The sequence below is a fragment of the Siphateles boraxobius genome, unplaced genomic scaffold (genome assembly GCF_051911475.1).
Source record: "Siphateles boraxobius isolate OS27281-9 unplaced genomic scaffold, OSU_SipBor_1 77, whole genome shotgun sequence".
Lineage (NCBI taxonomy): Eukaryota > Metazoa > Chordata > Actinopteri > Cypriniformes > Leuciscidae > Siphateles > Siphateles boraxobius.
This window is the reverse complement of record NW_027509205.1, coordinates 17202557-17215874: the sequence shown is the minus strand read 5'-3', so window position 1 is coordinate 17215874 and position 13318 is coordinate 17202557. Positions and strand designations below refer to the sequence as shown.

The 13318-nt window shown below is 41.5% G+C and overlaps 1 protein-coding gene across 1 annotated transcript; it reads right to left on the bottom strand.

Moving 5' to 3' along the window:
* Positions 1-10808: 10808 nt before the first annotated feature.
* On the bottom strand, positions 10809-13318 carry fam43b (family with sequence similarity 43 member B). The gene has a single exon (XM_077218117.1). The coding sequence runs from the start codon at positions 12930-12932 to the stop codon at positions 11991-11993; it is 942 nt and encodes a 313-aa protein (XP_077074232.1). The 5' UTR covers positions 12933-13318; the 3' UTR covers positions 10809-11990.

The following is a 13318-nucleotide window of genomic DNA, read 5'->3' as shown; positions in this document are numbered from 1 at the left end:
TAAAATTTTTAATTTCAAAGAACGTCCTGGTTGCGTATGCAACCCACCGTTCCCTGAAGGAGGGAACGGAGGACGTAGTCGACGCCGACTGAAATGGGATCACGCTAGGGAGCCTATCATCTTCGATTACTATTGAACGAGCCAATGGAATTTGGCGTGCGTGATTTGCATCACACACTCCGCCCCCGCGGCGCGGGTATGAATACGGAAGTGGATGCACGCACTAGTTGCTTTTCGCTGAGGAGCCGAGAGTAACCCGGGGTCAGCGGTGGTCCAGCGGTAGTGGCAAGGGGACTACGTCCTCCGTTCCCTCCTTCAGGGAACGGTGGGTTGCATACGCAACCAGGACGTTCCCTTTCAGTCGATAACGTCGGACGTAGTCGACGCCGACTGAAATGGGATCAACCATTGAACACGCCACTAACCCTGCCACCTTCCAGTGCCTAAACCAAAGCCTCGTGATGCCCCCGCAAACTTAAGGCGGGGAAGGACAGGGCTAGGCCAGGGAAGTCACTGCTGTTCCTACAGGACCACTGGGAAAGCGTTCCCTGTACGTTGGAAGGAAGTACGTTGGTACGATATACCAATCATCCAACCGAGACGGCTCGGGACACGGTGGAGGGTTCCACACGAGCCCTACCGCCTCGGCGGCCTTTTTCAGCATAGCTGACATCTCTGGATCTGGCTCGGGCAACACTGGTCTCCCGGAGGGAGGCAGTGCAGCCGAGTCATCATCTCCAGAGTTCAGCTCCCCCTCCGATGCTGCGATTGACAACGTATCCCCTGGAGGGGCCCCAAATGACACGGCTGGCCCGTCCATTACAGAGGGACCAGCGGGATCAATGGGGAGCTCCACCGGTTGCGGTGTGAAAGAGGAGTAAGGGACCCACGGGGCGTGGCCGGGCGGATTACCCCTCACTGTGATCCTCAGATCACCCAGCTTGGACGGCACCCCAGTCCTCCTCTGGGAAGGTAACCCAGAGGAAGAACAGGGGCGGGGCCCAGAGGTGGGGACTGCACCAACGCTTTTAACGAAGGCGAGTCTAGATCTCAACACCGAGATGGACATGTTCCCGCAGTGAGAACATGACTCATCCACGAAAGCTGCCTCAGCATGCTGTAAGCCCAAACATGCGACACAACTTTCGTGACCGTCAGAAGGGGATAGTGCCTGACCGCACCCAGAAACGCACGGATGGAATGGCATCTTGAAAAAGACGCACTCACACCCGTGTTGCTCTTTTAGGAAATGGGACCGTCACCAGTGCCGGAGCACACAGGGAATGACCGCGGCAAACACTGAATAGTCTTTCAACTAACAGTGAAGCACTCACTTCTCGCCCTCTAACCAACCGTCAACACACAAACAAACAGTAGAAATTTGATGCTGTTAAAACAGCAGTTGAGAGCTGAGAAGCTCGCGATCACCGCTGCACCACGCTGTAGAACACCAACACTGGAGAGGTCTTCCCGCAAGAACATCGACACACTCGCTCGTTGAACACAACAGCACTCTTCAGAGACATCAAAGACGAACGGCTCCGAAGCGAAAGGCAACTAGTGCGTGCATCCACTTCCGTATTTATACCCGCGCCGCGGGGGCGGAGTGTGTGATGCAAATCACGCACGCCAAATTCCATTGGCTCGTTCAATAGTAATCGAAGATGATAGGCTCCCTAGCAGGATCCCATTTCAGTCGGCGTCGACTACGTCCGACGTTATCGACTGAAAGGGAACTCAATATTTTAAGGCAACCAGGTAACTTACTTTTTTAAGTTAAACCAATAATATATTTTTACAGTGTAGGTGAGTGTATATATATATATATATATATATATATATATATACATACATACATATATATATATATATATATATATATATATATATATATATATATATATATATATATATATACATATATATATATATATATATTGTAAAAAAATAAAATAGGTACACATTTACATTCATTGCCTGTATGTTGTGACAAAAGGTTCAAGAATTGAGTTGCAGTTAATTTTTAATTAAGTAAATGGACTAAATGGTAAAAATTAATCTTTGAGTATTCCTCCATCCGGCTCCAAGGATCTGACATGTCAGCCTGTGGGAGACATCTGACTAAAGTGACACTTAAAAGGTCAACAGATTCATTCAGAGGGTACATTCAACAGCCACAGGAGGAAAGTTTGGCAACAGAAAAGAGATGTGAACCTGGTTAATGAAGGATGAATGTAGCTTTGAGCTGTCCCAATGAGAATATTACATATTCCGATGTCTTCATAAATTCAGTCGCATTATGAAACGCCTTTCTGAGCAGAGCTGAAGGACAGCATATCATGAAATACTGAGGGTTTCTCCCGCCTCATTAACTCAATCAGTTCGTCTGGGAGAGCTCAAAGTGCTGTTGAATCTGTAAAGGATTATTATTGAGTTTTTATCAGTTTATTTATGTGCCAGGAAAACCTGAGTGTTTTAGCAGAGATTGGAGGTTGAATCAAGATTGAGAAGTTACGTTTGATTTCTTGTAAAATGGACTGTCACCTTTGAAAAAAGCTTTGATGCAACCTGGTGACAACTGCATGAACTTGAAAGTCTGGCAAAGTTACAGCCATACAGACAGTTAATAGGAAAAGATGGCAAGAGAACACACAGATGAGGCTAAACCCACAAAATGTAATTTATATCAATTTCTTAGCTTATGTTAAGCCAAAAGACCTCAAATGAACTTTTCTGCAAGACAGTACATGGTCATTAAGGCATATCAAACTCAAGTTTAATTTAAAAAAAGCAAATTTTTTGATACATTTAATAGCTAGAGTAATAAAATAAACACATCCCTTGTGAAATTAGTTATGCGTGTGCATTATGGATTGGTCAGGATGCTCTGCAAGTCATCCAACAACACATTAGTCGATAATTAGAGTATCTAGATTTACCTTTAACATTTTAAGCAGCGGTGCTTTAAATGAGGTCCTTTAGAGATGCAAATTCCTGGGGAGAGTTTTAGCACTCCATTTGCATGCTTAAAATGTAACTTACACTGTGTCTGCATGGAAAGCAAACAGCGCAGTGTGTCATGACTAATTTAAATAGCTGTGTTGCTATGCTTGTATAGATAGGGTGTGAGACTGTCAGCATGCTAAAACGCATTCAGAGAAGTTTTCACTAAATTTAACCTTTTAAATCAAGTGTGCCCAAATATCGCTGTCATAAAGTCGTTCAAAACAACCCACTGACACACTGTTTTGCACATGACTAGTTTGGATCTAAACATGCCTGTTTGTTAAATAGTTCCTGTATTAAAATCCTCTAGGCAAGTCATTTCTCCGCCTCTGAAGGGGAATGCAAACTTTTGGCTTCAGGTTTCATTGCTTTGCTGCCAGTGATATCAACCCAGAGGCAGTTGGAGCTTTTTGATAAAGGTTGTTTGCCTGCATTTCAAAGTCATACAGATCTTTCTCTCAGAATCACATAAAGGGTTTAAGAGCTGCATGTCTCATAGCGGCAATCAGAGAAATGTCTGAAAGCGATTGCCAGAGGTGGAAAATGTTCCGCAAAGATCTTATTGGAAAAGGACTGTGTGTTATTGCATCAGCTGAGGTACTGGAAATCACCCAGAGGAGGAGCATGTCATAAGGTCTAATCCAATATATTGTTTTTCACAGGAAAGTAATAAAACAAGCCCAGCAACAAGGAGAGGGAGGATTGCATGATTTCCATTACACGAGAGTAGATGATTTGTACTCGGCTTTCGCCAAGATAAGCACCAACTAAGACGTAGCTTTACAGTAACATATGCTTCTCCATCCATTTACGCTTCTTTCCAAATGGTGATGTGAATCTTCTTCTGTCTGGTGTTAATAGCTGCAGCGTATTTCAACCACAGTGCTGTCCCCTCATGACAACCGTCTGGATTGAGCTGAGTAGGGAACATCTCTAGGGTCTTCAAGTGGGCACCTTCCGTCCTCAGTGTTCGTCGACTAGCCCACGACACCTCAAGAGGGCTCGACAGTGACTCCGGCGTCCCAGAGTCACCCCCCTCCGTCCCCCACTCAACTCAGCCCAGCTTACTGACCTTCACATCCCTCCTGCTTAATAATAATATGATAACGTACACATAATTTACTAATTAGGGTATTTTCCCCCATGTTAACTTATAGTTGCATCTGTCTGATGCATGATCATGTTATATTGCCAGCCATGCAGTCATAAATCTGAATAAAAGCACATCTCTTTACAACAAACTGCATTAAAAACTGCATTAAACTAATGCACCTTAATACTTAGGATTAGGGATTTCCACAAAGTCCACACCCAAAGTTTGAGCAATAGCATTAGTGATGTTTGCCTTAGCAAGTATCACTAATTATAAATCAATGTGGCAGGGTCTGTGAGGTCATTATGATTCGGTGATGAATAATTGTTTTGCTCTTTGCTAGAGTGCTGACATTTAAAAGGTGACATCAGTGTCACTAATGTTTCAGGATAATTAAGGATATTAGCACAACAGGGGCTAGTTTAGAGCAGGCCCTCTGTTTCACACTATCAAGCTCATAATTAGCTCTCTAATGCTGAAATTTACGTCAGTAGATTCACAGGCCAGCTGGCGATCGCAGCCTGTGTCATATTTGAATTGGAGATGACCGCATGGTGGAAAGTCTTGTCCAGAGATAGAGCGTTGTCTCCTGGGAATACTTAAACAAAGCACCCTACGATTATACCTTATATGATCCTTATTATACCTTATTCCGGTCAAAAACAGCCATTTGACTGAAATCAAAGTCCCTATTTCAGTCATGCAAGAGCAGCTCCTATCTCTTTAAATGGGGAATCATCAAAATCTACACCAAGCTTATGATTAAATTTCATACTTAAAATCAACAATGAAATTTGACAACAACTGCCTCATAAATGTTGTTTCTAAATGCTCAAATCATGACAAAAAACTGCATTATTCAGGATGTGCATGTACAGTATTTAAGTGTGCATCTCAGAACACTGACTGTTTCTATAGCAACTGGAGCTTTTAAAGGCAGCTGCGGTTATTGGCAATCTTGTTTAGAAGGCGGGGCTTATTCCGCCATATTGCGCTTTGCGTCTTTGTTTATCTAAAGTCTTTTCCGAAATATAAAACATGTTAAACATGCTTCCGGATTTCCAGACTGATTAAAGGGAACATATTACGCCCCTTTTCACAAAAAATAAAAAGTTCTGGTGTTCTGGTGTCCCAGGAAGTTTCAGCTCAAAATACCCCACAGATCATTTATTATATTATAGCTTGTCAAAATTGCTTCTGTTTGGGTGTGAGCAAAAACACGCTGTTTTTGTATGTGTCCCTTTAAATGCAAATGAGCTGCTGCTCCCGGCCCCCTTTCCAGAAGAGGGCGTGGCCTTTACAGCTCGCGGTTTCGGATTCTCCGACAACAACAAAACTGGAGAACGTCACGCAGCCAAAATGTTAAAAATTTTCAGTTGCGTTTTTCAGCCTTACATGTTCAAATAAGATTTGGACACTGATGGAGAGACTCAAGAAGACATTTTAACTTTTAGAATGCAACTGGACATTCCTGAATGGTTAGTTGACAAATGTATAGTTTTTGTGGAGTTAAGTTGATTCAACTAATCAATTATAGCATGTACCGTCATGTTAATCTAAAAATATTTCAGAAACAACTTTCAAACAACAAATCCAGAGTTGAACTGTGAAGCAGTTTGTGAAGCAGTCTGGGGTAAAATGATTTGCGCAAATATACAACACTTCATAAAGCGCAGACATTGTATATCTCCAGCTGCTACAGCACGAAAACAGAAATAGCGATAGCGGACTGCAGCGGCTCACTCAGGTCTGATCTATGATCGTCACCAGTCATGGCTTCTTACTTAAAAGTAGGGGTAAATCTGGAACCACTCGTTTGGAGAGACTGTTTATGATTTATGGGGATTACAAAAAAGGAGTGGGTGGATTTTATAGACTGGTTGTTTACAAACACTGTGGACACACATCTGTGTTCAAACACCTTATAAAAGTGAATACATCAGCAGGAAAGTTATTTATTAATCAATACTTTGCATTAATGAATGGGTCAATTTTGATTTCACATTTTCTTTAATGGTACTAGTCTTAAACATATGATTCTCATGGGCAAATTAACCGGCCTTATTCTCTTTATTTTTCTGCGAGTTAAATATTGATGTTGATGCCAAAACAAGCGATGCATCAACATCAGTGGTCTTGCTTTGATCTTTGAAGAATCCTCTCCCCAGTAAAGTTTCTCATCATCTTGTTCTAGAACTGCAGAGAAATATGAGTTGAGAAAACGCACAAGTAAAGAGAATATTTTGGATGAAAACACTGAATTATTAAGTGACAGTACAGATGCTGATCGGTCTTAACAGGAGGACTGTCAGAGAATAATATCTTTCATCCACCATGAAATATATATGGTCATAAAGGTGTGCAAGCATTGTTTTTGAAAGGTCGTGCAAAATTCATAGTCAGTGAGCCCAGGTCCCTTGAGGGTGGCTTGTGTTTGGAGTATATTGCTCTGTATAACACTAATAACAGATAAGCTTTTTCAGCTCGGATTGTATGGATCAGCGTGGACAAGTTTTTGGCCTGATTTATGATAGCGTTGCATAACAATTATAATGTGCAGGCAATCTAATTTCATGCAGCCGTTTGTGTGTTAGAATTGCATCGTGATCCTTTTGAATCTATTATTATCTTTATTTAAACAAAGATCTGAAGTTAAAATGAAAGCATTTGCTACCCATTTTACTTCCATAGCATTGAGGCATTTTGAAATAGGAAGTCATCTTGGGAGTCATTTTGTCTTTTGGAAAGCACAAACAATAATACCAGGAATGGATGTTGAAGTAAATATGGTACATTTTGTTAAAGACTTTAAATTCCTTTCTCACTGCAATGTTTGAGTTACAGGAAAGCTCTTTATATAAACTACCGTTCAAAAGTTTGGGGTCAGTAAGATTTTAGTAAAGAAATTAGTACTTTTATTAATAAGGATGCATTAAATTGATCAAAAGCAACCGTAAATACATTTATAATGTTACAAAAGATATCCAAATGCTGTTCTTTTGTTCTTTCTATTCATGAAAGGTTTCCACAAAAAAATATTAAACCGCAAAACAGTTTTAAACATTGACAATAATAATAATAAATGTTCATTGAGCACCAATCAGCATATTAGAATGATCTCTCAAGATTTCTTGTAGAAATTGTGATAATACTTCACAATATTACTGCTTAAATGTGTTTTTGATTAAATAAATAAATCCTTGATGACCATAGGAGACTTCTATCAAAATTCAAAAACATCAAAAAATCTTATCGACCCCAAACCTTTGAACGGTAGTGTCAAGACAAGTCATACAATATCTTGTCGACAAACGACAAATTGTCATTAGAGTGAATTACTTGGAAGCTTTTCTTAGTAAATATTGATATGTGATTAATAAACTGCCACATGCAATTCAACATTTAATTTTCTTGATGTTATTAAAATAATGGGTAGCACTTTATTTTAGAGTAAATACGGTGCACTTATTACAATAACTGGGTAATAACTAGGCACTAAACCTGAAACTATACCTTCCTAACCTTAACCCATGTGGTTACCATTAACCAGTATTCTTAAGTACACTATAAGTATGTAAGTGCCTGTATTGTAAAATAAAATGCAACCTAAAAATGCATACAAAACAGTTTCTACTAAACCACCTTCAGTTCTGCACTCTCTTGCCAGATCTGTTCAAGAAATCAATCAGGTTTGTCTTATTCTGCCTTTTATTTGCTTTAGAGATTCAAATAAAACCATCTTTATTTAGAGGTTAAACACTATCAAAGCTTTGCTCAACTAAGTTTGAATAGAGCAAAACATCTTTGCTCTCTAACTGTGTGTGCAAATATTTCTCAAGGAATTAACTATTTATGATTGAGCCTTCAGGGAATTTGATCTGGCACAGTGTGTGTTTAGAAGTAATAATGCAGAATGCTGTTTCAGAGAAGAGAACGGTGCTGCTGAGGAATACAAATGCAAGTCTCTCTCTTTATCTCTCGTTTTTAAACACACACACACGTAAAACAAGTCTGTCATCCTTTTTATCGCTCACTCTCTCTCTCTGCATGCTTGAAAGATGGCTCATTGATCCTGTATGTCCCGGCCCAGCACACCTTGTTCCCCTCTGTGCCTCGAAAGGAGGCTATTAACACTTTCATTGAGGCTTACAGGAGAGAAGTAACACTCTTCACTCCCGTTATTCTGTCACTCGCACACTCAAACTCACACTCACATTTTCTAACAGTTAGAGAGTTAGAGGTGAGATTACACTTACAGAATCCCATCCCAGGGACAAAATGGTGTCCATCACAGCCACTAAATGTCCAGATTAGGATGTCAATCTGTCTGTCATTTACACATAAATACTAATGTTCAAAAGTTTGAGGTCTTTATATTGCATTATACATAAGCGCTTTAAGTAATGTGTCACCAGTATTTTTGTTTGTTTCTGTTACACAAAAGGGACATATTGTAGAAACTTCATACAGCTGTTTTTTTTTTTGTTTTGTTTTTGCAACCACAGTTAATGGTGACCACGTTTGTCAAGCTCCAAAATCATTAGATCAGTCTGAGAGTTGTGTACTTCATTTAGGCCTGGTTTCACGAACAGAGATTAAGCCAGGATTAGGCCTTAGTTTCAATTAAGACATTTAAGGAGCTTTAATAAACGTGCCTTAAAGAAAAACATTACTGGTGTGCATCTTGAGATAAATAAAATGGATCTGACATTTTAAGAGATGTCAGTGCAAGTTGTTTTCAGTTAAAACAGCTCAAACATGCATTTTAGCGTGGGACTAGGCTTAAAGGTGCACTGTGTAATATTTAGGAGGATCTGTAGACGCAATATAATATACATAACTGTGTTTTCAGTGGTGTATAAAGACCTTACATAATGAACCGTTATGTTTTTATTACCTTAGAATGAGCCATTTCTATCTGCATACACCACGGGTCCCCTTACATTGAAATGCACCGTTTTGCGCCGAAATGTTTCTACAGTGGCCCTAAACATACAAACGCGTTTCGTCACTATGTTGTTCTTCATGCAAAAAGAGCTAGCTAAAGTCAGCGAATAAAACACTGACACAATGATGACCAAGTAACAATTATATTTGCAATAACATATTGTTTTACTGAATAATAAAGTAAACTTCTTAATTTATCTTTGTAAAGAAACATCGTTGCTCAACTGGCTACTCTCTGCTGTCTCAGACGACAACATTTTTCTGTCGGCCACCGTAACTTTTGATGGTTGCAATTCGTAACCTCACCACTAGATGCTGCTAAAAATCACACACTGCAACTTTAAGCCTTGTCTGTGAAACCAGGGGTTTAAAGGGGTGGTTCAGGATTTTGGACATCGGACCTCATTTCCAAGTTAGCCTGGGTGTTAATTATCAGTCGAGACAGTTTTCAAAAATTTTCATCCAGTCCTTCCAGTTGCATAGTTCGCCTGTGCTAGGCTAGCGCGAGTCAACGGTATCTGCTAGCCTGCTATTAAAAACAGTTTTACCCACTCCACAGTACACCAAAAGCAAATCAATTATAACACCAGACTATTGATGTAAATGTCTGTTGAGAGAATAATGTTAGAAATTAACATTTCTCTCAAGGAAATGTTTTTCCGGCTCTCTCAAGGAAAAACAATTTTTTTTTTTAAATGATCTAAAGTTGTATCTGGTGCTGTAATCTAAATAATTAAACAACAAAACAAACTAGATTTGTACATTTAGGGCCAGATATACTAAAAAAAGGAGTGGAAACTTCTGCCCGTGATCTACTGACGACATGCAAATTAAAGAACACAGACACAGCCAGATCATTTCCATAACGACCAACGGTATCTACCAAGAGCCAGTAAATTGACTAGCACAAACCTTAGTAAATCACCTTGTATGATTAATTTAAATACTCCCATGAATTTTGCGTCTGAAAGGGAAACTCCTACAAATGCATATGCAATGAGTTCAGTAGCAAAAATAAGCCTGTCCACGCCTTTTCAGCACTAATTTTCACTGCGTGTCTTTACTAAATCCTGACAGTATTTTTTTTAACTCCAAAAGAGGGTTTGTGCTGGCCCAAGCTGTAAATCTGGCCCTTAATGTAGAAAAAAGGGTACAACAATGGGTTTTGTGCATGATTGCCGAGGTGTTGCTATGCAGTTTTGAAGGTGGTCTAGTTGGTTGCTAGGTGGTTTCTTACTGGCTAGAGTCAAGAATACACCCTCAAGTTTTAGAAATGGCTTGGGTTCCTCCTTCAATATAGCTTGATGGGTCTTTATCGAGAATTTCAGGTATAACCACTTAGAAAGCTAAGAGTACACGATTTGAGGAATAAATCATCCACACAACCCTTGTTGCCTAAACCTGAGCAATAGCAATATTTGCCCTAGCAAGCACCACTAACGAAACCGTTTTCAACTGCACTTCAGAAAGCAGATCTTGTTATGGTGAATTGGACGCAGATCTTATGTAGTTTTGCTTATTTATGTGCTTGTCCTTTTGTCCGATTTAATCAGCTATGCACTGAGAGGCTGTTGAAGCCTCTTCTGGCTGATTTCATGTCAAGCTGAAAGCTCTGCGCTGCCGGCCCAGGTGTTTTATGCTCACATTCTCAACAATTCAATCGGCTGATTAATTGCCTCACTTTGAGGGAAAAGCTAAATGTCCCTCAGCAACAGATGAAATCAGTTCCTTTCACAGCCCACTCACAATATGTCAATGGACATTTTTTCCTTTTCTATGAATTAAATATTTATTTAAGCAAGAAATGATCTTTTGAAATACAGCCAGAAAATCAGCAGTTTGCATTTTCAAATCCTTCAAATAAATTCAATCCGATCATCCCGAGATGAAATAAATGGAAAGCTGGGGCTCTAAGAATTCATAATTAATATAAGCAAACATTTTATTATGCAACATCTGGCAATATTTCATACCGACAGTGTTCCATTGTGCAGAAAAGATGAAAGTAGTAAAAAAATGTTTTACAGTTTTCCCCAGTTTCAAGAAGATTAAAACGATGCATTGAAATTACAAAACACATGCCAGCGTTGACAGATGGAAGCTGCGACCTTCATGTGTACAGCATAAAAATGAGTTTTTATGACTAACACATTACACCAACACAAATTCAGCATAAATTACAATTGCTCGTTTGTATAAACACAAGATGCATGGCTGCCATTTGTCCCAGAAAAATCACAGTGTAAAATTGATACAGTTTAAAAACATTTTAAAAGGCCCATCTTAAACCTCACAGGTGATGCCTCCACTTGTTATTCATTACTGATTAGCAGAACTGTGATGAATGGTAGCAGTAAACATTTCAAGTCAACGACTCGATTCCTAAGTTATGGTTTAATTCATTAGTGCTGCTCCCAATGCCAATAAACCAGCTTTAACCGCATCCCATTGAAGCTGAGCCTGTTGAGAGAGGTCACCGGGGGATATTTACGAACATCAAAAGACAGACTGGCCGTTCAAAAAGTCACATTTTAATGTTCCTTCTTATAGTCCGTCAGTCTAAAGCACTTGGCATGTACTCAAAAAAACAAACAAAGGTGGTGTGAGTACGAGATGAATGCTTTATTGTCTTAGTGTGCAGTTTAAGCTTTGCTCAATGTCGGGGGAAGATACAGGTTTTTCGTTGTAAGCTCTCAACCAACTCCAAATGATTGGTGTACCTGTGGTCCTCCTTGTATTGTGCTTGTACTGGTTCTCCCTCTCCATGCATCTCTTGGAACGCTTCTTCTGCAAGCAGCATCGTGGGTGCCAACGGTCCATACCCCAAGTTTCGGAGGGCTGTTACACGGTGCATCGATGGACGTACCAGACAAGACTGGGTTGGCAGGAAAGGCGACAGGACAGAGGCTCAGTGGTGAAGACGCTAAACTGTATCCATGTGACCTCACACCAGAGTGCTGATAGTCATCTGTGCTTCATCCCAGCTGGTAATCGAAACCTCGTCCAGTCTATTTACGATCTTCCCCAGATCTTTCTCCGGAAGGGGACTGGATGTGCCGGTGTTTGTCGTGGTGTTGTTGGATTGCGCATCCCCCTGTGGGCCCTCCTCCTCCTCCTCTTCCTCAGTAATCGAGGAGAGCCGTGTGGCACTCCCAGGCTTTTCTGTAGGTGGCTGGTAGTGGCATTGGCCATTTAGGAGTCTCCGAAGAGGCATAAGAGGCACAATGTCCTCGCCCAACAGCTGCTGCTGGCAATGGCGGAAGTCAGATTGGCGCTTCAGCCGCTTGAACTCAGTGAATGCGGACGTTGAGTTTTGATACAGGCTGAACGCTATCGCTCTGGCCTTTTCCGCCTTCGGCAACAAGACGGCATGGCAGCGTAGCACCACTGCTTTATTTTTCACCTGATGCCTGTAAATCCAAGCGAAAATCTTTGGCCGAAAGGGGTCAGCCGCGCAGTATGTGATGCGGTTGAGGGAATAGAGGTGAACAGGCTTCTTTTTACCACCTCTATCCGCCCCCAAGCGGATGCCATGTGGCCCGACGGTGAGCTTCATCTTGGCGCTCTGTTCGCCGTAGTTGCTGCGAGTCCAAATCTTAGCCACCGCCTCCTGCGTGCAATCGTCACCTTTAGCCATGATGGTGACCGCGCTGCCCAGGTAACGCACCTTGTAGGTGGGTTCTTCTTTATTGAGCTCCACTTTCTGGCGCTTACTGTGGAAGACGCTCCCCAGCCATTGGAACGGGCAGTCAGGAACGAGGTCCGGACAGGACTGGAGCAAAGTCGACAGCAGGGAATGGTAGGTGAGCCCGGCTCCAAGACTTTTTGGCTTGCTTTTGGACTCATTCTCCACAAGCACAAACTTATTCCTTTTCCAGGGCAGCATGATCCAGGCGGAGAGAGAGAAAAGGATTTAGCACTCTCCCCCAACCAGCAACGAAGAGCGTTCTGGTGTGTGTGTGTTTCTCAGAGAAGCACAGCAAAGGAAACTGCTCTGGCACTCGCTGACGAGAGACTGAAAGCAGAAAGGCTCAGCTGCTCTGTTCGCTCCTCCTTCCTCTTCCTCCTCCTCCTGCATCACTGAGTGCTGATCAGCGCTGGGCTTGAAGCCTCGACGGTCCTCGTTTAACTCCTTCAAAGCCCTCACCGTCTTCTCGCCTGACGGTTTCAGTGCAGACTCTGACCACTGACCCTGAGGCAGAAGAAGAGGGTTCATCCTTATGTCAGAGTGTCCTACAGGAATACTTTGACCTGCTGGGAGTCATTTCTACC

What these genes read in the sequence shown, in the direction of transcription:
- fam43b (XM_077218117.1), bottom strand. Translation starts at nt 12,932, where the DNA reads ATGCTGCCCTGGAAAAGGAATAAGTTTGTGCTTGTGGAGAATGAGTCC.